Below are 26,237 nucleotides of genomic sequence, written 5' to 3'. Positions count from 1 at the left end.
CAGGAATCCCCCATTAAATACCTCGGCACGAGAGGTGCCAACATAGCAGTTAAAAACTAATCACATCAAAAAGGAAAATTAATTAGGTGGTCTCACTGCATACACCAGTTGTGAGCACTTTAAAGCTGCTCTCTGGTTCTGTGCTACGGCAGCAGGACAACCGCTGGAAAAAAAAAAGAAAAAAAAAAAAAGGTGTCGCAAGCCAGACTAGAGGTACCTTGGCAGGCTGTGTGGGTGAGCTTGCATCGCTCCTGCCAGCACTACAATTATTAGATGCTATCATCCCCTTGCATTCACTAGTACATGCAAACTTTTAAAACAAACAAGCAAATCAACCACACAATGAAGTAATGGGCTGCTTTGCATCTCTCCTGGCATGGATACAACCTCATTCATCTGATAGCCATGCTACTGAAACCAAAGCACAGAAAACTCAAAGTCAAACAAATGAAAATGCATAGACTTATTCTTGTACTCACTCTCCCAGACAGCGCAGGAAAGGAGAGACAGTACAGAACATTTGCAGCGGTATCTATGGGATGACAAGCACTTAAAACCATTCCACGGCACAAGCTCAGAGCTAGCACTTGTGCCAAGTTTCAATGACATGCTTCAGTAACACGAATTGCTTACTGTTGGGCTTCATTTAACCATCCTCTTTCTAGCATTTCTCTGAACTGTGGATTCTTCTCCCCGAGAATACAAAAGCCCAAGGTATGAGTTCATTGCTAAAGAACGAAAGCATCTCAGCAGCCCAGGCTGCCTGGTGATTTGCTGAGCTCCTCTGCGCCACTTGTGAGTTTTCTTCTAATTTAACTGTTAAGGTTTAAGCTAAAAGGAATCCACTCGGTGAAGCACTCTATCTCTGCAAGCATGATCCCAATCCAAGCCAGGAACAACTCTCCAACAAGATTTTTTTTGTTTTGTTTAATTGAGGAAAGGTAATGCTTCTAAAACACTGCAGTGTTTGCAGTAAAGACTGAGGTTATTTGGGATTTGTAGAAGCGCTGTGGTTTGGTCTCACCTTTAGAACAGATCTAACTAAAGCACCTTTTTTTTTTTTGCTTTTTATGAATCACTAGACAGGCAACAGGCTTTTTCCCACAGAAAGCCACTTTTGCCTCAGTGCTCCAAAGCAATCTTGCCTCTATCGCTGACTAATTATCACTGTTAAGCAAATGTTTTTCTAATGCTTATATCTGATGCCATCAGACAAACTATAATTTGTGACCAGCCTTTGTATTTGGTAATAGCCTAACGTGGAGGAGTGAGAATCCATTCATTAGCTCTGGCAGGCAGCTCCAGCCTCCTGTGCAAGGAGCAAAGATTAATGCGGACATTGTACTCGGGTGGCCCTCATACTGCGAACCCCATGGTTTCAGCTTCATTTACAAATGCAGAAATCTTTTTTTCTTTGCTCAGGAGTAAAACTGTTGGTGAATTAAAGCAGTGATATTCGTAAAAAAAAAAAAAATTAACCATAAAGACAGCCCTGATTTTTATGCTGTTTACACATAAACTAGGATCTTCGTCCTACTTAGTTTAAATTATATGCCACTAGCTGTTCCACATCCCCAAATATGCACTGGGACAAATTTTTGATTGGAATGTGACTGACAGAGGTGGGAAAGGAAATGTTCCAAATTAGTGATGAGAATAACGCCTAAATGTGAAATAGTAGCATATTCCCAGAAAACAATTCAGAACTGATGAAATTCAGGCATATCCTTTGCTCTATCTATCTTCTTCAAAATAGGCAGTAGTAAGACGTACTGTACTTTCCCACATTTCCAGTTTGCCCTTTCTGTTGTTAGCTAACAGTCTATTTCTGGCTTTTTGAGGTGGTTTAATTAATGTCATACTTTTCATCCCAAATATTTGTTCCTGATTGCAAATTTATCTTTTGACACTGAAGCTCATGCTGATAGGGAAAAGTAATTTAATTGAGCAATTTAAGATTTGATTCCCCAAACTACTTGAGCATCTGCTTAATTAGATGCTGAAATCACACTATGAAAAAGCACAAAGACTCATAGTCTAACTGTGAGCTGGGATGTTTATTGTCTGGGTCCTCTATGTTTTAATTTCACTCAGTATCTGCCACCTATTAGCCAGGCACAAAATGTAAACATAAGGAAACATTATCTAAATTGAACTGTAAATACAACACAATTATTCTGAATTAAAGTTCAGTAGATTGCAAGAAAAAAAGATATTCTGAGAATGTGATGCTTAAACTATCCATGCTTTTTGAATGTATTTATTTCATTCAAAAGGTAAACAGAAATAGCGTATTTCTTGCAAAGTTCATCAAAGACACCAGACAATCTACCCAACATGTCTTCAATAGCATCTTCTTTTACTGAAACAAATGGACTGAAGAAAAAGAAGGCATTCAACTCCACTCCTCCTTCTATATAGAAAATATATATTCTCAAAATGCACATAATTTGGAAGGAAATTGCCAGGAAATTATGAGTTTGTCCATAATTTCTTAAATTATGTGTTTGTTCATAATTCCTTTATGTGCAGAATTCACAGGAGTTACACTAGTGTTATAAATTTACTTTTTCTCTTCTTTCTTCAAAGGAAGAGAAGTTAAATTCCAGTCACAGTTATGGCCTCAGGGAATCTAGGGTTTCACTAACACAATAGCAGTGAGTTTATACAGCCCAAGACACCCCAGGAAAGCCAGGAATAAATGTCAAAATATCCTATTTCTCTACTGTGTACATTTCTCTATCTCATAGTAGCTTTTTTTTCAAGTAAACTTCATTTACAGGTTCCCATTCCTTTGAACTCACTTTGCATCACAAGAAGTGGATCTGTAAAGTCTAGAGCCCTCTCTGGTTGTCCAACTGCATGCACACCCCCAACAGCCCCATGCCCCTGCACATTAAGACTCCCCCATCTTAAACAGCCTCCTCTGAGGGTGGGGAATCTTTCCATTGCTCAGGGCAGAATAAATGTGTTTGGGAGGCCAAAAAAACCCACACACCTTAGTCCTATCCAAGAATAATGCCTAAAGAAGTAACAGCTGCATCCCCCGTGGCCACATGAGATGACATCACGGGTCCTTCAGACCCAGAGCTGCCGGTTCCCCTGGGCCCCGCCGATCCAGAGGTCTTCCTGAATTGAACATGCAAGTGATTTCTGCCCTCCAAACATCACAAAAGCCATTAATCATGACCTCATGGTACACACAAGGAGGAAAAAGAAATAGAAGGTGTCAAATGTATCTTTTAAGTGCCTTTTGCTCTTCCCAAGTATTTCAAAAAGAGGCAAGGCATTTCTACAGTGCCTACTTCTCCACTGCTCTTTTAGAAATCACTAAAGAGACTATATAGATATACATACACATGTTATTACGGAATGAAAGGTAGGAGGACTGATCTGAACGCATCAGAAGGCAAGAAAGCTGAGCTTTTAAGCCAATGAGATGTCAAAGCCTGCTCAGCGTTTACGTGCTCTCAGAGTAGAGCACAGAGCTCTGCTTGGGAGCAGAGACAGGGAGCAAAATGAATCTGGGAGGACCCCAAGTCCAGTGAAGTCCATAGAAAGGCTTTGTGCATGCCACAGTGCATTAATAATATACCTTTTGTTAGATGTAATAAAGTCTTGGCAAGGCAGGTGATGACTCAGGAAGCACAAACAAAAATAGAGAGTCTCCGAAAAAGCAAGCAGAACAACTCCAGCCCATTTCAAGTTTAAAAGAAATATTACCAAAATCAAAAGCAACGTCTGGCAAGTGGTCTCCCCACCACCCCAATTTAATTCTGACCGTGCTCCATTTGTGTCCAGAGATGGCTTTAGCAAAGTCCAAAGGCCATCAAAGACAGACAGTTCAGAGCTTCTACCTTCAGACAGCTCACGGATCATTTCTCCTCTAAGGAAGCTTCTGAATATAGAGCAGAAACACCCTCTACGAAATTTCCAGAATGGAAACCAAAATATTTCTCTGAGGATATTTTTCCTCTACTCTTGGGCTGGTAACCTGATGTGCACCTTCTCACTTGAACTTTCTTCTCCAGGCACTGGCATGGGTTGCTGACCCTGAAGAGGGTCTCAGAGCAGCTGGGGTTGCTGGCTCACCTCTGAAGGCAATTCAGGAAAATCTGATTTATTTTGTATTTTAAACAGACCGTGTACATGGACACAGGAAGCTATCACATCTCAGCTGAGGGAACAGAATAGACCATTCAGCCTCCATCCCAAGACGACGTCTGACTGTGCCTTAAGGAGAGGGCTCCACCACGCCACACGGGTGAGCACAGAAAACTCTGCGGGTGCTGTTAGGACCTGACACAGAAGGCGTTAGCCTCTCCTGTGCTCTTGGGTCTCATGTTGCAGAAGGGTGTGGAGATGGCAGGCAATGTGGAAAGCAGTGGTCAGCGTTGGGCAGTCTTCATCTCCTAAGCATTTCCAATGCATGGTATTGCAAGCAAGGTCAAATACGTGAAGTCAAAGGACACTGCTTCTAGATGTTCTGGAGGGGGTTTTTACAGTTACCCTAACTGAAAAAGTGGCTCTTCATATTCCTTTGAAGAAAACAATACATGTACTACTAATAACTTAGAGTCATCAAGAAGTACTAGGCTATTAATATATCACAGTGACAGGTCTCAGTAAAGCTTTGGAGACAGAGAGAGAAATACCAGTGGAAGACAGTCAGGCTTTACCGTGGTGGTGTCCCTAGGCCAAATCCATCCTTCGTGAAACTGTCCTGACACCATTAAAGACACCCCAAGGAAGAATTAGACTCATTACATCTTACATTACATAATGAGATCAGTATAGGGGAATTTCTTACAGTCTTACTGCTACAGCTTCTAGTGTTAAATTGGATTTGTACATCCCTCACTCAAAATGAAGTTTCCAAAGTATTTTAAGGCATACATCACCTAGACTACATAAAACTAATTTACGAAACAGGTTTCCAAAACATACATGATTTGGTCTTTGGCCTGGCCTGTTTCACAGCATCACTATGTGTTGTTAAATTGCGGCTGTAGTCCCACTCAGGACAAGACCACGCTTCCCAGCTGGAAGAAGTGAGCCCTAAGAAATGAAAACACAAAAAGCTGCTGATACTTTGTGATCTCCAGAGAACAAAAAGCAAGTACTGTCCCCACAGCCAACAAGAAAATGAGGCATTCAAACACCGAAATAATCTTCCCAGCAAAGCTGTCTGAAGCCGTCTTCTTTTAGGCACCAGAGAAATAAAATGTGAGGCACAGAACTTGTCCTTTCCACTATGGGTTAAACCTGGGTACAACAAGGTACACGCAATGAACCTGAAGGAGGAGGTAGAGTAAGGCTGCCTGTATGGTTGCAAGCTCTGTGCTGCTTTCGAGCCTCCAGAACAGAGCTCAGCTTGACGTTGAAAAGCTTTGTAGAAGTTGGTCATTCTCTCAAACTTGACACAGTCATAAATCCAAGGCACTGTGCAGCCAGGCACAGAGTTGTTTTTTTTCCCAGGATGAGAACACATCTGAAACAACACGCTCAGACAGTATGGTATTATTTACTTACAGCTGAGCTTAGGAGATCGGGTAGCAGCCTCAGAAATTATCCCAATTATTTGAAATTGCAGTATAGTGTAAGAATTCTGTCAGGATAGAGGAGTGCAAGAGGCAGAGCAGTGGGAAAAATTAAGATGGCTTTTTTTTTTTTTAATAAAGCAAAATGAAGCAAGGCGAGTATTCAAAAATAAGTTACTGAAAACCATTTTATAAACTAGCTTTAAAATCTCTTAATAGCATTAGCTTACCTTCTGTTGTGTCTGAAGAAATATATATGAACCAATAATGTTCTCGTGAGATTTCATTACTGAAAAGGCTCATTAGAAAAGGCATTAAAATACTAATTACCTCATAAACTATTTAGTTGTGTACCCACTGGGATAGTACTTACGAGTGCTCAAGCTCTTCATAGATCCAGCTAATCAATTAATGCTCATTACAGCCAGAAAGAGTATGCAGACTGCAGCATGCAGGAGAAATAAATAAGTCAGAGGTTAGCAAAGAAAGTGACTTGGCTGTAACCGAGCCTTCCTTTGTAACACAACTGTTGTCTGCTACGATTTAATTTTAATCAGCCTTTTTGGTACTTCTGGTAACGTGACTCTTCTCATCTCAAGAATCTCAGCTATTGTTATTGCTGCTTGAAGTACATAATTTATTATGGGAGATACATCAAATGCCATGTGGAGATTCAAGTGGACAGGTACGGTGTTCACTGATACCATGCTAACATCACCTATGGGGTGTGTAAATGAAGAGCAGAGGGGCTTGGGGGTGTGTCTTGAGCGGTTTTCTCCTTCAAAGAAGATCAGCCACAGAGACACAGATGCGCTGCCACCTTTCCTGCACGTGTTCCCCAGAAAGCAAAGCCCAACACCAGTCCCTACTCTCCACCAAGGCTCAGGAAGGAGCAGGAGACATCTGCCAGTGAGAACTGGGCTTTACGCCTTGCAGAGGGCACATATGCTCCTTTACTTCAGGAGCGCCAGCAGTGCAGACCCTCTCTCCTCGCTGGACATGGCTGCCCAGTATGGACATTGGGAGCGCCCAGAACCTGTATGGAGCCTGCTGGGCTCCTCTCCTTGACTTTTGCCGAGGGTCCTGCAGCGAGGCTCCTGGCATATGTGCTGTCACCATTAGCCTTGTGTGGATATCGGTCCATCACTCATGATGCTAACATCCCACTGAGAAACAAAGGATGGAGATCAACCTGCAGGCAGCCCACGACTTCAGGCAAATGCCGTTTCCCAACCCCGTGCACATCATGATTTCTCCTGTCGTGTAGCAGCCAGGAGGCTGGCAGTGTGTTTCTGAAAGACGGACACCTTGGGAAACGTAGCGCTCAGCAGAATCTACAGCATCACTGGTTAAAGGCATCCAGGACTTAATCCTGGTTGCTTATCATCTCCTTCACACATGCAGCTCAAGAGAGCTTCACTTCTGCTTTTGACCTTAAAAATCTCTGCAGAAAGATCTTACATGCTCCAGAGAAATGCATGTTCATGGTCTCTGCTGTTTTCATTGTGGAGGGGACAGACCAAAGACAGGAACTAGTAAAGTGAGGAACTCTAGAGCTACTTCATCCAGATGGTCATTGCCCAGGTTGTGGATAGATTTAGGAGCCCTAGATTTAGATTTTTGTGGGCAGTATTAAAAATAGCTTCACATATACCAGTTTTACTAAGACTAGTACAAACACATCTTGAATTTTAAGTGTAGAAGAAAGGGAAGTTTTACTTTATAAAATCTTTAAAATGAGATCAAGCTACCTTCTTTTCTGAAATTAAGGATTTCGGTATCCTTGGACAATCCCAGGAACCACAAATTCCACCAAGGACAGTTCATTCCTATTTTAATTCTCAGCAGTGATGCATTTATATACCAAGTTTCGCATAAACCCTAGACTACCTTTGGGAACTCTTTATTCAACTAATTCAAACATTGTTTGGATCAAGTTTCCAATCAAACTAATCCACCACGAACATCAACTAGAAGACTGACAGCTCTCTGCAAATTAATGTAGCAGAACAAATTTCCCATTCTTTATGAGAATGGTAGTCATCCTAAATGTTAGTAAGTGATTTTTTGATAATACAGATGGATTTTCAGTTACTTATTGTTCTTCAACATTCTGAAGTATTTGAAGAAAAGCAGTTTCTTACCAAAAGATAAGGCAATGCACAAATACATAGATGGACAAAGTTAGCCAAATCGGCATAGATAAGATTATGCTTGCACAGTAAAAGTGCATAGAATAAAGAAGAAAAAAAAACACAGAAAAGAAAAAAGAAATTACACACATGCATATGTGCACAAACACACACACCTGCAGACATTTGACCAACAAAGCTGGAGATCTTCCGATTGTTAGCTCTTGCTTTCGCCTACCACCGCCTCTTGTTTAAATGAAGTACTCAGTCCAGATTTCGTACACATCCAGATATTAATGTTTTGCAGGATTTTTTAATTTAAGAGGATTCCTAGAAGATGAAGTTAGAGCAATATCTGTTACAAAACCCCAAATACATAGTTTTCTATGACACACACACACACACTGCACACCAACACCAGCCTTCAGAGCAGCTGTACATGTCCATCAGATGGAAAGCAGAGCAGGACTTCTCCCACCCTTATCCTGGGTATCTCCTGCCTGTTATGTTGGCAGCCAAACAAAGTTCACGCTTAACCTCATGCTAAAGAGCTTCTGTTAACAGTCGGCGAACACAGTCCATCCTCTACATATATTTCTCCTGAACCACAGGCAGCACATAAAGCAGACTCTAGTCAAATCCAGTAATGATGCTAGGTATTTTGGGAAGAAAAAAAAAAAATCAAAAAGTTGGCACAGTGAGGCAAATGTCATACTTTGGTGTATAGTGGTGTTCTGTCAGAAGCCAGACATATTAAAAATATTTACATAATTTAAAATAATTTGTACAGGTCTAGTAAAGTCTATTTTGGGCTTTGGGCTTTAATAAAAGTTTAAACGTTTGCTAGATCCCATTGGACTTCATGTGTAACCTTGGCATTTGAGGGCAGTATTGAGGATATGCCATTACTAAACTTTTCATATTAGCATGAGTGTGAACTGAAATACCATAATAAAAATATAACAATATTTCTTGCAACTTGAAAACAGCCCTGGACTTTATATGTATTTCCAGATGGGAAACTAAAAATGTACTCTATATTTGCACATGTATACTCAGAGGTGGCTTTTAGTCTAATTTAAACATTCCAAAATAATGTGGCCTAAATATAACAACATGAATCATCTATCAGTTTCAAAGAAATATCTGGCAATTTTTCATTCTGAATCATTGGGGACAGGTACCAATACCTGTCACTGACTGATAGAGGTGAGTCAAAAATGTGCTTGATATGATGAATCAATTAGAAGAACTCTTCTGATATTATTTGGGGGCTTAGAGAAAATAATTTATCTTTAAATATTAAGTAATGAACACCTATAGGAAGCAGAGTTGAAAAATTAAGTCAGAAAAGGTTCATATAAGATGCTGGAAGAGTTGGCAAAACACCAATGTGTAAAAAGAAGAGGCAAATATGTACTGTTTTCTAAATAAAATAAAAAAAAACACATTAAAACCAAAAGCCAAAACCAACAAAATGCTTACCTGGCAGTATCAAATTGTGGAAGGGCCAGAGCTTGCCTAAAGGAAAATTTTGAGATTCAGAAGTATAAACTAGGTCCTCAGTTGATGCAAAAACCACACAGTCCCTTTGAAGTCAAAGAATTTATACAGTTTACAGCAGCTGAGGATCAGGGCTAAATTTTAAAAGTAATCTTTGACTACATCAAAAATGTTGCCTCTGATTTTTTAAAGCTAGAGGAGTGTGGAATTCTATTTTAACCTACTTATGGGGCTTGTTTCCTATCTGAATACTTATTTTGGAAAATTAAAATAGAGGAGAGGAGAGGAGAGGAGAGGAGAGGAGAGGAGAGGAGCTGCAGTGAAAAGGTGTGTATTTTGTTTTAAATCATTTCTAGTAGAGTGAAAAACAAAGCTACGGGAATCCTGCCTGCTGCTTTTCTGTTTCACAAAAGGATTCTTTTTTTTTTTTTTCAACATAATTTTAAGACCAAGCTTTTATGAATGAAAATGTAATATAAGAAAGGTAACAAACCTAAATTAAAGCATTTCCACACTGATATTGTTACTAAATGAAAAATATTATACTATCTAAAAATAAGAATTTTTAGAACATTTTTCAATAAGGTAATGAGTTGGTTTCAGTCTGACTTTAATATATAAAACAGGAGAAAAAATAGCACATCCATGACTAGAAGAGAGAGGTTTTGCATAAATTAAATTATATTCCTACAAGACTGACAGTCTTTTAGTCAAATCTTTAAAGTTCATCTTTAGCTGGTCAAAATCCGTGTTCCCCATGCCTCTGCAATACTAATGGGAAATTATTTCAGTTATAGAAAGCATTTCACTGTCATCTTTGTAACATAAGTCACTTAAAATGGGGTAAACTATCTAAAGCAGAGTAGCCTGGAGGTGCCCACATTGCCAGAGAAATTGCAATCAGTCCTCAAGCACACAAGTAACAAGCTGTGAGTAAAGACTGCTCTGGTCCCCTGGGGAGGGTCCCGTAAGGTGGGCTATGCAGTAATTGTAGTATAAGGAGGATACAGAGTGCAGAGGACATGACCAACTATGCTACATCCCATGCAGTCTGACTACAGAGCACATTTGGGAAGATTATTCACAGCCATTTCATACAGTAAAATCGCAATTTGCTAGTAAAAACCGCAAGCAGAGCAAAGTTTGCTGCGTAAGTGTTTCCAGGGTGGGAGACCCAGCCTGTCCCAGTTTTTAAATTACCTCCTTGATAACTCTCCGAACATAAATAAGAGAAGTTACACTAATGAACATCTGGAAGACAGTATATAACACACCCACTGCTGAAAAGTGTCACCGGCCATATCTGACAGAAGAAACAACAAATGCTGTGAGCATTTCCTCAGACCAAACACAGCTTGTAGCAGTATTTCAAATATGCCTGTGATCTTAGAAGGAGCTCTACAGGGGTATTCGTTGGTCCTGGTTTGGATATGGTTGACATTATGTGGAAGTAAGTGCTCTCCTGAGATTTCAGTGAAAGCCACGATGCCAGGGAAGCTGATCTCACAAGGCTTCCATCATCTCAGATGACAGAAGTCTCAGAAGATCAGTTAATTTTTGTCATTCTGAGCCAAAATCTCATCAGTAAAGTTCGGGAAATTTCAGGGGCATTAAATCCAAACACCAACCGTCACCTTTATTTGAATTTGAATCCTAAATTTGAGCCTGCACCCCCTGTAAGCTTGAGGAGTTCACAGCCTTCGCATTCTTTCACTAGTCCTGAAAAGACACTATATTGCAACAATTATATTGATATTACCAATATTAACAAATAACAATAACTTGAAAAAAATACATGTACATAAATTATACTCAGACAGAAGTTGTATTTTCTGGAAGTGGCAGCCAGAAATTCTTCTGTGCTTGTTTCAGCTCTTCCACTGACAAATTGTGTGGCCTCTAGTGAGTCACTTCACTTTTCTCTCTCGGTTCAACAGTCTAAAATTATTTATCTCACAGGAATGCTATCATAATTAATAAAATGTTTCATTAGCTACTGTATAGTTTTTAGAAAACGCTTTTTAAGCCTGTCCATAAAGAAGAGATTTATTGCCATGAGAATTTTGCTTCCAGCTCTTGTGTCCTCGGTGGTTAAAATACGGAGCTGGTAAAGTGCGCAATACCACCCCCTCCACCCCAAAGCCCGCTGCTTCTCATAAGATGCCCTCGCACATCCCAAGCAAACGCCGGGCTTAATATGCAATGGCCTGAAGTGCAAAACAACTTCCATTATTCATCTTGGAAATCTTGGAAAGTGAAAGCTGTACAAATTCCAAGCAAAAGACTGAAACATATCTATGCGAAGCAGAACTTCCCTGTAACACAACCTTGTTTTTATTTTTATGATTTCCTTTTCCCTGGCTTCGCTACCATAAGGACTTGCTTTTACTTGCACCAGTCCCCAGTGAAACACAACTTTAGACAAACAAAACCTTTTCTGGAAGGGACAGTTCAGCACCAAACAAGTCGCCCTCACGTATACAGATGCGTCTGACTTAAGTTTCAAAACCTTACAACACGCAAGAGCCCGCAGTTCATGTGTTGGGCTAGATGATAGCTACAGCAAGCAAATATTAGGATTGTATTTCAATTATTGCTATGGTTACAAAATCAGGGTGGACACTGGAGGGAAAAGGAGAAAGAGAAACAAATCTACAAAGACAGTAAATCCTCTGAGGAAAGAGAGGGTGGTGGAGAAACAGAGGGAAAGATAAAGGGTGAGGGCTGGTGGGTGGGGGAGAAAGCGAGGTCATTTTAACACCCAGCTGAATAAAGGCAAACAAAATAATAAAAATCCAAGTTCTTCTAGGGAAATAGTGCTGAAAAGATCACCGCAGGATAAAGTGACACAAAGAAAGAAAAATGCAAGGAATTGTTACAACTTGTGTCTGCAACAAGCAACGCAATTTGTATGCACTCGGGAGAAGCGAGATCAAATATTCAACACATATTCGCAGCAGCTATGAGTAACCAGACCGCCTCGCTTCTCTATCGCGCTTATTGGGCCACTGACAGCTTAAGAAGAATTAGTTCCTACCCAGTCTAGTCCATAATCCAGCATTTAGGCATGACGGGTACGAGGTCCTGTTTCAGTAAACAAAACAAAATATGATTAGCTTCACCCATCACGATAATACCTTAATCCACAGCAAGGCATCCTGTCTGCAGGCAAAGCTACTGCCCAGGGATGATTTTAAAGCATAGATCAGGACCACACTGAAAGGTTGGCTTTGGGGACTTTAAAACACAAGCGCAAATGTAACAGGAGATACAATTTCAGAACAGCGAGTTTTGTCAACAGTCGCAGAAGTGCTGTGTTTTTTAACTATTTAACAGTCCCTTCCTTGAAAACATTTCTCAGTTACCAATACAGGAAATTTTGTCACAACTCTTTTTTTTTATATTGGAAGGCTTTGCTTTGGATTTTTTTTTTTTTCTCACGCTGCTTTCATTGCTTTATTGTGAAGGACAAGATGAGCAATTGCTGTTGAAAGCTCTGCAGAGATGTGACATTTTTCTTTCTGCCCAGTAGTCCAGAATCCATGCGAAGAAAAGCTTTCTGGCCCTGAAGCAATGCATGTTGCCCTACTAAAGCAATTCCTTTCCCAGCCAGCTTGATAGGATAACATAGACTTCAAACTGTTTATTACATTTAACAAAATATCTTCAGTCATGAAGTGTTAAGTAGCCAAACCTTGAGCTTCAATGGCTCTGATCCTGCCCGGAGCGCCTGTCCCAGCCTCCTGCCTGAAGAAAGTATGGAAACCTTGCAGACCTGGTCCCAGAGCTGGTACCCAGTGGGATGTCCTTCCCAAGCCCACCAGCTGCCCTAGGATGCCACTGCTGTTAGGGCAGCACTCTTGTTTCTGCAGCAAGGGCTGCTACAAGGGCTGAGCCGAGTACCAAATTGGGACCAGGGCTAAGAGCTTACTCTAGTAGTTTCTCCCTTTCCACCAGTTGCACCATCACAGCTCACAGGCACAGAAACACATGCTACTTGTAAAGCAAGAAGCAGCAGAAGGCTCCATCCAAACACAGACCCCAGTCTGCAACCGAGGAAAGCCAGCCACCTCTGCGGCCAAGACATTCCCCCTTGGTTGCGTCTGGAGAAAGCGAGCAGTGCCTGTCTGACAGCCACAGGAAATGCACCCAGGTCCCCACAGCCCGTCTTCCTTTCTGCTGGGACGGAGGCCTGAGCGACGCTTGGACCGGGATTTTCACAGCCACCAGTAGGATCTGGACCCTTAACTCTCATTATGTCAAATAAAAATTAGTGCTGATGGCACCTGGCTAACCCCAATTTCTTTCACCTCTCCTCCTCCTCCACCAAAGCTGTCCAGCATTCTTAGGTAAATTATAAGGCTCAGTTAATACGGATATTTTACAATTATGATTGGGAACGTGCTCATTACTGGTTTATTACTTTTCTTTTCTGGTTATGTTTTTTGCTCTCACATCTGATAGACACCTTCAAACTCATTTTCTTACTATTACGGTTCAACCTAGTAATGCATACAAGGCAAAAACAATAGCCCACAACCCTACGTACTTCTGATATGGAAACAATTTCTTTTCTTTTTTAAAGAACCATACAGATTCTGTCAGGAAAGCAGGCACAGCCAAGCCACACGTATTACATTTTATTTAAATTTTATAAAACTACGTATCTAGCAAGGGACTGACAGAGAGTGTAGAAGAAAAAAATGATCAGGTCAAATTGAAAACTGTATTTTTAAGTTCAATTCTTTTCATTTCCACCCTGCTTTTTATACCTTCTTTCAGAGCTCATAAATCCCTAGAGGTAAAGATCAATGCCTTGCAGAATTCAGATAGAGAGGCATCAGCTCCACTGAAAAGACCTGCCCTCATGCAGCCTTCCAGAAGTTCAGTGCACACTATTTATCTTTCACTCCAGTAATCCACACAGTATTGCACTTCCGAGTTACAAAACCTTGAATACTCTGAAACTGCAAACCAAACTGAACGTAAGCAGTATATTAAGGGGAAGGCACCGCCAACAATTCCAAGTGCATAATATTCTCAGCCTACTGAACCACATGTTAATATGCTGCACGTGCTATTCTGCATATTTTTACCGTGTACGCTTACAGCTATATGTTTCCTCCACTTTCCAATGCAATATATTTTAATACAAAATCAATGTGTGTTTTTGGTGGGCAGCGGAAAGGTTTTATCCACTCAGCTCTGAATCTAAGAAGAAAGCAGTATTGATTTAGATGTTCACTCATTCATTTACTAGGACAGTTTTAAAGCATTAGGTGATAACCTAATTGAGAAGCACACTGTGAGGGAAACTGAGATTGTTGTGATAAATTAAATCAGCTCTGGGTTGTCATCTACAATACTTTAATATTTGAAGGAACGTTCTCCCCAAAAGATTAAACCAGGCAACAAGCATCTTGGGTGGCAGTGTGGCTTTCTATAAATGCCAGGTAACGCAATCTGATTAAAATATGCACAGATAAATAAATTGCTTATTATAGAAACATAACATTAATGCAACACATATTCTGTATGTGACTTTATATGTGCCAGAATATCAGACAATGTATGTATTAATCAGACTGGCTTCCATTTCCTACTACAAACTGATTATGAACCAATCAAGGGTGTGAATCTTTTGCCATCTATCTGCTTTCTCTAAAAATCTTGGCATCACACAGCATCCACACTGATATTATTTGTTCATATTTATTTTTACAGAAGTCAATCAAGTTACACACGTCACCAAATAGTGTTACGACTGCTGCATACCAAATCATGCTTGCATTTCTCAGGTACACACTTCCCTGAGGCCAGAAGGATTTGGTCTCACATCTGGGTCTCACGTCTAGAGGAGTCTGTTCTGCATTCTCTTATGTAGGCACAAAGAAAATGCTGATCCATCTGCCATGGATTTGGACGGCTGATGAATCAGGCCCAAAGTCCCCCAAACTTCTCCAGTTACTGCCGTCATTAGCTGCAAGCAGCTTAGATGACTCTGCTTAATGCTCAACACATATTCTTCGCAGAGTGGGGCCAGCCAAAGAGAACATAAGCAGCGCTGGATGCACCAGCAGTAATAGCATTAGCAGAATCCAGGGAAATCTGAAATTCCTTCCTAATGCGGGATGCAAGCCGGTAAGGTACTAAGCACCCTCATTTTAGACTTTTTAAAAAAGTCACCAGAGTATGCGAAGTCTCATGCTTTGAGCACGAAGCAAAGTGAAATAGTTGATAGTAAGAACAAACATGCCTGTAATACAGATGATTCAGAATTAAAATTCATGACCTTACATGTAAGAAATAATTTTGCTCTGAGTATTTCCTACATTTTTTCCATTTTTGTTCATGCGGAGTATGGTGAATAGATTCGTATTCTTCAAAGCAGTGGCTAAATGAAGAGGCTTTTTACATTACATGTGTGCTGAAACAGAACCAAAGTATAAAACTAGAATATAGAACATTAAAAAAAACCACCCTGCATTTGAAAAGAAGAAAGGTCCTGGAGCTCCGAATTACGCCTCTTGCTCTTAAGAGTTAATGCATGTAGATTTTTTCCATCTCTGGAAGAGTGACAGAAAGCCCCTGAGAAGCAAAGGCGCTGCTTGTTCGCTATACAGTGTTTTGGAACCGATAGCAATTTCTGTCTGAAAGAACCGTGCCTTCATACGTTAGATTTAGGGACAAAACCTGCTTATCCAGATTAAAAAGTAATTTGTATTAATGTACAGTTTCAGCTATTAAAGCACAGAATTCTCACCATATGCACCAATAATTTAATCTTGTTCTTAAGTAGTCTCACACTTCCAGTAAAAAAAAAAGGCAGGGGGTGCGGGGGTAGAGTAAACTACAGAACCTTTAGTCCCCAAAACAGATGCCAGTTTTCGATTTATTCAGCCAAGGAGTATTTAGCTTGGCTCAGCTATGCTTGCGTTGAAAAAACACTTGCCTATTCCAAAAAGTTTTTAACAAGCTTTGCTGCAGATGCTGTTGCCATTTGGCATGTCACCGTCACTGTGTGGTACAGAAGAGAGAGAACTCTTGACCACAGGTTTTCCTTGGCCAGGGGAGACAGCGTTTTTGGCTATCGCTCTTCTTCTGGCCAACTGGCTTGCGTGTTTACGGAGTGTGGTTTTAGACGGGGTGTTAACAGAGGTTGGGTTAACAGCCTAACCCAGACCAACAGTGAGGCGAAGGCATGACCTACCCAATCTAAGAAAACAGAGATAGAATAAGCTCATATATGTTGTTGCTCTTAACCCACAGTCTCTTGCATGCACCATACCTATAGACAAGAAGATATTTTTCTTTGCCTCAGGATAGATGACAACAACTTTAAAAGCTGTACCAGTCATGCAAAGTAGAAATATATAAAAACATGTGGTTGCTTAATCTTTGCCGGCTTGATTTCATTCTCTCACTCAGGACAATTTTACCTTGGCAAAATGCCACTGAAAGAAGTTCAATGAAGTTACTCCTGTTTTCCACTATGATGAGATATCTTAAGAGGATAAAAACTCTACAGAGTTAAACTGCAAACTTCTGTCCTTGTATTTCCACTTGCCAGCAAATGGCAGTTCTGAAACTGAAAAAGCCTAAGTGTTTCTAAATCGACGAACTTGGTTCCAGGGATATTAGTGCCGAATACCTTCATGAGAGTGCATGTAAAGCCAGGGAAAACTTATAAATGCCCACTTGTTGTTTAGTTTACCTACATTAATCTTATACCCATACATACGCCTGAGAAGCCTTGACCTTGTAAGACATACAACAACTTTAAAAAACACTGTGACATTTGACTCGTATAAATAAATTATTTTTGTCCAAATTCTGACTCTTCTTTTTGACGGCAACACCTTTGTTGCACTAAAGCAAAGAAAATATCCCAGTTTTATATACATTGCTCAGTCTGCTTTTCTAACGCTGCCATTACCTTGACACACCATGTGCCTATCCAGAAAAAACAAAGACTATGTACACTCCCTCCAATATCAGACACTTTTTACTTCACTCTGTGTTAACTGACAATTTTCTTTAAGCCGAATTGTGGAGCACAGACACCATGAGAGAACCGGCCAGACCATTTGCTTAAATTCCACTAATCTGCACAAAAATCCCGTTTAACACAGTACGGATCAGATAGCCCACCCTTCACTTCAGTTCTCTCTCACCGAGAGTTCAGCTAGGACTAGGAACATCTTGAAAGTTCATAGACACAAAGGCAATTTACTGCAGCGTATTAAAAAAGAGTATAACATATGACTAAGAATGAAGTAAGCAGTGTCTGGCTACATCCCCCACTGTCTGGGTAACCAGTCCACAAGAGCAATATAAGAAAAGAAAATAATTTTTTTTTAACTTTCTCTTTTTACCATTTTGGCTTCTGAATGCATTGGGGGGACTTGAGGTGAAGCGCACGGATTATTGAGGTTCGGCCCCTGCATCCCCATGATGTTGGAGTTCATTGACATTTGTCGCTCCATCTGTTAAAAGAAAAAGAAAAAAAAAAAAAGGTTTGAAAATGTCTGGAGACATTTGCAAGAATTTACACTTGGTTTCTATTTAAATGGACTCAGCTTTATTTCTTCAAGTCATGACTGGAAAAATAACAATCTGTGTTGTGAATTGCATGTGTGTATGCACATAGGCGTGCGTTTCATCAGAATCGGCCCTGAAAACTCACAGCCAATTATAAAGAAAAGGGTTCTTTACTAAACAAATGTAGCAGCCACCCAGGTTTGCGCTTTTTTGTAATGATTTTCTCCCTTTCAGTATAACAACACTCGGAGTTAAGTGGTTTTAAAAGCATTACTGTATAAAGTTGTGGCTTCCCCTGTCAGTGCAGCCCAACTTAGCTTGTTAAAAACATAAATAAAAATCTACAATCCCGAGTATATGGAAAATGAGTTGGCTCTTTTTCCTTCACTCGGACTGCTCAGCTGAGAAGAGTTTTCCATATGTCTTGTAAGGGAAGCTTTCATGTACTGCTGAGATAGCAAAAACCAAAGCCGAACTCCTCCTGGCTATGCAGAGCCCTTTCTGCAAGCTAATCTCATAAGGCTGGGAGGGAGGGATACCATTTTCAAACAAAACCTAATGGCAGTAAGGCTTGGATAAAATAATTTCTTGGCGTTTCTTCCCTGAGAAGAGCAAGGCCTGTTACACCACTCGTCATTGCTAGGGGTGGTAAGTAGGGTTATGGTGCTGCTTTCAGCCGGAGCTGAGCATCCTGCCTTGCTTCGGGCCGGCCCCCTGAATCTTTGGCTCACACAAGAAAGAAGTCCTTTTGGATCCTCCTGAGCTCTTCCAGCTATTTTTTGTGCCCTGTGGTGAGGTGGTGACTCCCCACCCTCCATGATCCCAAGCAAGAGTGGGTGCTGGGCCCGGGGGAGAGGACAACATCCCACTGCCTGCTGGTGGGGAGAAGCTGCCTTCACCAGGGCCCCTCACCCTCTCCATGGGACGAAAGCAGCTCCCACCGCCACGTCCTCCACAGCCCTTTCAGGAGGGTCAGGGGGGAAGGAGCTGTGGCCGGGGCAGCCAGGGCTGAAAGGGTCTGTCTCGCCTCCACACTCACGTCTCCGGGGCTCTCAGCCAGAGCACACCTGCTTGTCTGCAAGCAGAGCTGCCCAAAGGGCTCCCCAGCAGCAACCCAAAGGCCCTGAGCTTACACTGAAGCAGGATGTTTGCTCCATTTCAGGTTCCTTAGGAAACATGCCAGAAAAAAAACCTGCCCACAGTGACATGTCTAATATTTTTTTTTGTTGAACTTCCTGGTCGATACTCCAGGAGACCCTTATTGATAAGTTATTAACTAATAACTTATTAATGGCTGCTCAAATAGCAGCCAAACCTGAATCACTGTAGCCCTGTGAAACATCCCCCTTGCTCCAGCAGAGCCAGAACAAGCAGTGCTTTCTTCCCTCCCATGGTCAATCGCTCTCAGGTTGCCTTCCAAACATCATTCAATGAAACAGAAACTTCTCCTTTCCCAATCCCCTCTTTCCCATGGCATCTGTACTCATCTCCACCTCTTATTTACCTTATAGCTAAATGGTCGTTCAAATCAGTTAAGAATTTGGAGCCACAACTGCAAATTGCACCCCGTTTGTCCCAGAAGATGGGGAATACTCCCAACTCTGCAGAAATGAGTGGAAGATGAGCAGCGATCATGACCAAATTCTAATTAAGGGCTGGAAAAGTAAGTCACATTTGTTTCTTGTTAGCTGATTATCTCCCACAAACAAGAGGATTACTTAGAGTTCACTGGCATAACTTATGTACGTGGCTTTTCCAGTTTTGTCTGACTTGAGAAAAATCCTTTTGTTCCAGCATACTGATCTCACCTACATGACCAACTGTGAGAACCAGAAATTGTACTCTCATGTAAACTGTTTTTAATCACTCTCACACTAATTAAAATACCATTAACTGCACCAGAAATACTCTTGTGTAAGATGAAGCAGTGAAAAAGATCCAGCTTCCTTAACTCATTACACTTTGGTTATTTTAGAAAATCCAGCAGCCTTTCACCTCTGCATAGGTTGAATCGAGCAAATAAGCAACGTTCCTCCCCCACCAAAAAATCCCAAACCAAAAAACTTACAGGCATGAGTACAGCAGAAGATCCAGGCATGGTAGGGTTGGGCAGGGTGCCAGGCATGGAGGCAGGCATAGGCTGTCTTTGTCGGTTGTGTAGGTGCAGTAGTGAAGACAGAGAACCTGGGACAGGCCTAGGAGAAAAGGAAAGAAAGCTGTCATGGGCTACGGAGACCAAAACAAGCCTTACCGTGCCAGCCATTGCTAAGGCACAGGCAACTCTAGACAAGCAGGCGCAGATAAGCCAATCCAGCATTTGTCCTCTCCTGCATAAATCAGTAGAACAGAAAGTTTTCAAGAAACAGATGAATCACCATCCCTCTATTCATCAGTTAAAGCTATTTATCAGTTAAAGCACCGGTATAGTTCATCTGATAGAACATGCATGTAAACCTAACAGCCAGTCTCGCTCTATGCACCTCTGCCTCTTACAGAGGCCAGCAAAAGATTTCTACAAAGCAGGGAAATTTCCTGGCATGCCACATCAGTGCATTGCTATAAATTCAGCCCTTGGGAACAAAAATATCTTGATGATAGTTTTCCAGACTATGACAGAAAATTAAACAATCTTAAATTAATTTTGAAATGTTATCACCTGTAAATAAACTATTCTAAAATGAGTATTTCATCTCACTCTTGATACTCTCCCCCGTGAAACTCTACCAATCTTTTGTTCCAAAGCGAGGTTCCTGATTTTACCAGTTAGCACGTCACTAGGGCACAGAAAATGGGAAAAAAAAAGAAAGAAAATTAGTGAAATTACATTCAGATTAAGTAGCTTGTAAAGGCAAAAATTACAGACTATAAAAAAGCAGAGTGAGTTATTTTGGCAAAAGGAGTTCAAAAGATTTAGAAGGATTTTTCTAAGTACAGCAGAGGGAAAAGACTGCATGTGAGAAAGCAGGCCCACTCACAAAGAACAATCATAAAATTAATGCATTAAACAAAGCTGGGACTACTTTTTGAAAATAGCCTTTAAGAATGTGGTCTTCGGAGTTAGTTAAATTAATCAGCTTGTTGTTTTTTTTTAATTTTGGAGGGTATGAGTTGCTTGAAGTTTGGGGTAAATATAACTTGTTACCTTTTCAAAAAGCATGAATAAGAAAGCTTTCACATACAGTGCCTCAACAAACATTGCTAGTACAAGTTCGTACATTTATTTCTCACAGAGCAGGATGCTCTGCAGTATAGTATGTGGTTTACCCTGTTTATTAGGCAGGAGAAATACCCCTAAAGGTATGAGAAGGACCAGAGAGAAGGGGGCATAGTCTGAGAGCTTGAAGAGCCTATACAGGGGGGAGCATGGAAAGAATCTAAAGACGTTTGGAGCCTCTAAACATTGAAGTTGATTTTCAGACTTGGCAGAAGCATCCTTTGCTTCAGTGATGAATCCACAGCTAGCCATGAGAGCCTCAAAATCAGGCTGGGCTGGTCAGGGAAGCAGAGTCATAACCTCAGAGCTGCAAGGGGGAAAACAGTCGCTTCTCCCACTTGGTCTGAAGCGTGTCACACCAAATGATGGGGCTTTACTTCTTGCCCCTCCAACTGTAAGTGATATTGGCAATCATGAATACATACACCCCTCCTCTAACTTTAGCTGTCACTTTCATTTATCTAACAACAAGCAAAGAGGACAAAGGCCGTAAGCAATGGGATTCACAGACATCCCATATGGAGGACACCACATCCAGGCTCCCAAAGTAGAGGTGCCTGTCTCATGCCAACACCAGCTTCTTCTAACCTACAAGCCTCAATCTTTTCTGCCCAGACCTCAAACCACCTAATCCCCTCTTCCCTAAAACTCGCCAGTATTTCCCATTCTTGGACTTTCAGTCCTTCAACCCTCCTCCCTTCAAGCCCATTCTCCCCAGAAACATTTCCGTCTCAACAAATGCCACCTCAAAGTCCTTGCCCTGCCCACTCCCTTGTGCCCAGCCATCCCTGCTCCTCCCAGCCCTCTGCCCTCAGCTGCCCTCTCTTTAGCAGCTGCACAGGACTGAACCCATCCTTTTGTCTTGGTTCTCCATGGAGAGAAAAAGCCTGTGTTTTGAAGGATAGTTTAAAAATCCTCCCAGACACACACAGTACTTATTCAGAAGGGGAAAAAAACCCCAACAAAACAACAAATGTATCTCATATACAGACAAGAAGCTCTTCCTATGCCTACGTGGTTATCTGCTGATGGAGGAATATCACAGAATCTATAGAATCATAGAATGATTTAGGTTGGAAGGGACCTTAAAGATCGTGTAGTTCCAACCCCCCTGCCATGGGCAGGGACACCTCCCACTAGACCAGGTTGCTCAAAGCCCCATCCAGTCTGGCCTTGAACACCTCAAATGATGCACTTTACATCTTCATATTCCCCCAAAGAAACTCAGGACAATGTCTCTCAAATATGTGGTATAACCCCATGAGAGGGTGCAAGAAGCACTGTGAGGGAGCATGAATCAGCTTCTGGGACAGGGCACTCTACAGTCAGCTCAGCACAAGGCCTGGGGAGTTGTGGGGGTGGTGTAACTGGAATGGATGTAGCGCAGGAAAAATGAGCTCAGAAAATACACTCACAGTACACAGCTCCTGACCCATCCTACTCTCCACTTAAAACACAGCTGCTCCATATACCAGCACTCATTCACACAAGAGGACTGACGAATCATCAGGACAGGGTCAAAATAGCACAAAAACCAGATTCAGTGATCCTTTTCAAAAAAAAAAAAAAAGTGAGGAGATACCAGGCTGAATGTGAGGAGGAGAACAATCTCAGTTTGGTTTCCAGAGGCTGTGGTGACCCCCACAAGCAGAGTCCACTTCCCACCAGCCCACCCACACCGCAGCTACAGCCCTGCAGAGCAGCAGACAACAAGCTCAAACAGGTCTTCTCCATCTCGTACTTTAAAGTCTGTGCGACAGCTACCACACGGAAGGGCTGAGACCCCCACACTGGGGGGGCTGAGGAGCAGAACAGAGTGTGCTGCAGCCCCTGCTGGAGACACACCATGGGTTTCTTCTCAGGAGAGCAGGCAGGGAGGAGTGGGCAGGAAAGGAGAAGACTCTGGTGTACTTTCATGCCTGTCCTGGGACGAAACTGGGGTGCGCACCCACCTGCCCACCAGAGCTCTGGAGCCCTGTGGGTCCACCAGCTTAGACACAGCCAATGGGAACCGCGCTGGTTAACAGGAGCAATTCATTCAATGAAACTATCACTTGAGTTTTTGGGGGGACCAAAGTAAAACAAGTACCATGACAACAAACCCCCTCCCTTTATTCATTCTGAGACTGTCCCACATACAGACCCTTTGTACAATTCACCACTTTCATAATAAGCTTAGGTGTTAGGCTGTTTGACAGAAACTTATTTTGGCCTGACCTATGTAATTTGTGCAAGTGATTCTCAAGGGACTGCATGGTTTGAGTTTTGCTTATATGTTCCAGAGCCAAAAAAATTTCCAAAATTGCTTTAATAAGTTTGGGAATATGGGACTTGGGCAAAAGGGAATTACTGGTATTTATTAAAATGGCAAAGAAGCTTCCTTGCTGTCCCCAGTTTCACCTTTAATGCTGCTTCGCTTTGGGGGTCTGCATATGCTTTACACTTAGCTAGAGGAAAAAAAAATCCTCAGTACTTCAGGTATTTTTTCTTGCTACACTCCTGCTAGTCTGTTCCCAAGCGTGTTTTTGCAAAGAGGTGAAGAGCAGTCAGAGAAACCTTGTGCTTCAAGGTTGACCCTCTTTGTCGAAAAGGCTGCACCACTCCTGCCACCAATAAAAGTGCTACATAATGCACACCAGATTCGGCTCCCCATTGGGGAAGCTGACATTGGCCAGTACTCATGGATACTTCTATTGCTTCCACATTGAATACAGGTCATCCATTAGCACGTGCTCGCACTCCCTCGCACAGAGCTCAGGGAATGTGTATGGCACAGAACCGTAACGGGCTGAGATACTCAATTTGTCTAAGACATTTCTTCTCCTTCCAAGGACAACACAATCTCTTTTGTTGTTGCTTTCTATCCTGCAGCAAAGAAAGTCAGTGAGAGTTTGTAATTGTTATTTTTAATGTTGGACACGTCAACTCTGCTCCTCTCTGTAAATGCTGAGGAGGTGCTGCCTGCAGCCTGTCAGTCAATATTGCTGACTGAGGGATTTTAATACCTTGGCACCTGTGTTGCTAAATAAATAGGGTTGTTGGGCAAACAGCCCACAAATAAAGGACAGATAAGATAGAGAACTGGCAGGTGCTCAACCTCACTGAAAATCTGGCCATCCGTGGGGTTTTTCCCAAATTTAAGAATTTTTATTGTGTTCCAGCAGGAGCCTGCTGTTGGACACGATGGAGTCTCAGTCAGCATTTGTATACTGTCTCTTTGGGCGTACGTGGCCTGGATGGTTAGCGTTACGGTGGCTTAGTAAAATACCACGTGTTAGCCAAGCTGCTGCAACTGACCACGTTGGCTCCCCTCCCTCTGCACGGTCGTGCTAACACCGTGAGTCATCCTTACTAACATTTAAACAGATGGGCGGTACCCCGCTAAGCCATGGTGACTCGATCATGTTCCATCATATGACTCTACCCAACGATTAAAGATAACTCCACTAATGTAATCAAATATCTATGCTATATACTTCGCTATGTGCCCTCTTGATTAATACCAAATCTTCTGTCTGCTATGATGCAACACCTATCTGACCCAGTTTTCTAGACTGTCTGATGACTAAACACTACATTTGTCTATTAAAAGACTAGGCTTCCCTTAACCTGTAGTCTTCAAGGACAGTTTCTGCAGATGACAATTTGCTGCTGAGGTCTGATGAGATTAGGTTCATACTGAACTAGACCATTCAGGGCTACGTGCAGAAGGACGGATGCTATTTAAAGTATCACTGCACTATGTTTTCTATTATGGTAAAGCACTGCGGGTCAGTGGGTCTTACTGTGACCTCTCTCCTGCTCGTTACTCTCCTGCACATAGCATTCATGCAAGGTCAGCAAGAACCCAGTTCGTTCTACTTTAGTTAGCTCTGGTGTGGAAAAAGTAAAGCTGCAAGTATATGGAGTTGCACTGGAGCACAGGAACTCATCTCTTGACTTTCTGTGGCCTCCAGACCCAGCCAGCTCATACAGGAGCACCCACAGGTGGCTGGTTGGGCTGTGGCAATTTGCCATGTTGGGTCAGCACTGGCTCAGGGATTTCTGCACCATGCTCCAGTTACGCAACACAGACCTGCCCAGACTTTCATCATTTTTATATATATATGTATGTATATATACATATATTTGTTATAACAGTGCTTAGAAGCTGTGGTTTAGAAACTGTGGGTGAGGTCCTGCCCCAAAAATCTTAGAGACCAAGGATAAAACGGGGGAGAGCTAGTGGAAACAATAGGGAGACACGGGTGAATAAGGCAGCACTGATACCATTATGATCAATGCATATCCAGGTGCAACCTGGATCCAGCAGCCTGGATCTTCTCAAGGTACGTCAGTATGTCCATGTGGTTTGGGTGTATACCCAAGTATACCATGCTGAGAATGAGCACAGTTGGCTACGGTCTGCCCTCTGAATGTCTCATGGACAACCAGGTATTGCGGCAACTAAAGTTTTCATTGCTAAAAAGTAAGTTCACTTGCAGCATATGGTTCTACAGACCGGCTGCAAACCACTTCCACCGCATCTACTGAGGCCACAGTACCTGACCCAAGTGCTCTCTTTGGCCTTCAATATTTGAAAAATTCAGTCAGAGGGCAAAGACGTAGAGGGGATGTTTTAACCTGAGAAAAGCATACTGACTGGAGGGATTGCCTCACTGCTGGTCTGCTGTTTTATCCACAGTGCCATTATTTAAGCCTATCAATCCAACTATAGCTTTCCTCATTTGTGGCCCATTATTTGAAGTGCACCCTCCCCCCGCAAAGTAGGGCAGTTCTGCCTAGTTTCAATTTATTCATTTGTCATTCAGAGGAGGAAAGAAAAAACAAGCACAAAGGAAAGCAACAGCAAAGCATCAGACAAGTACTTGGAATACCTTGCATAGTTGCAGGGACCTCACCTGACCTGCTGTATCCCATGTTTAACGATGTTTTAATCACAGCATCACCAGAGAGCCAAGCTTTTCAAGAAGTGGGAGGTTTATGTCGCCAGGTTTTTCAGAGAGCCAAACCATATTCAGGGGAAAAGAAAACTGGCACCTAAAATTAATGGCTCCCTGCCAACCTAGTAAAGATCCTTGTTTGTATTTCTCAGACAATTCAGACATCTGCATGATGTGGGTAGATTATTATTATCAGTAGCAGACATTTATACTGTGGTGGTGCCCAAAGGTCCCAGTCGGGACGGGGACCCCATTGAGCCTGGCACTGTACAAACACAGATAAGAGACAATTCTTGCACAGTCTGTTTACAATCTAGAGACACAAACCAGATGAAAAGTAGAAGACGGAGATAGAACAAGCAAG

The 26,237-nt window shown here is 42.0% G+C and overlaps 1 protein-coding gene across 1 annotated transcript in view; it reads right to left on the bottom strand.

The window, feature by feature from the left end:
* CREB5 (cAMP responsive element binding protein 5) overlaps positions 1-26,237 on the bottom strand; it is a 213,930-nt gene that overhangs the window by 49,668 nt on the left and 138,025 nt on the right. The window contains exons 5-6 of the mRNA XM_009887187.1: positions 19,785-19,911; positions 17,551-17,661 (exon numbers count right to left, since the gene is read on the bottom strand). Coding sequence (XP_009885489.1) covers positions 17,551-17,661; positions 19,785-19,911 — 238 coding nt within the window. The remainder of the gene's footprint in view (positions 1-17,550; positions 17,662-19,784; positions 19,912-26,237) is intronic.

Source organism: Charadrius vociferus, unplaced genomic scaffold (assembly GCF_000708025.1).
Source record: "Charadrius vociferus isolate BGI_N301 unplaced genomic scaffold, ASM70802v2 scaffold366, whole genome shotgun sequence".
NCBI lineage: Eukaryota > Metazoa > Chordata > Aves > Charadriiformes > Charadriidae > Charadrius > Charadrius vociferus.
Note: the sequence above shows the minus strand (reverse complement) of the source record. Positions and strands in the feature narration are given on the sequence as shown.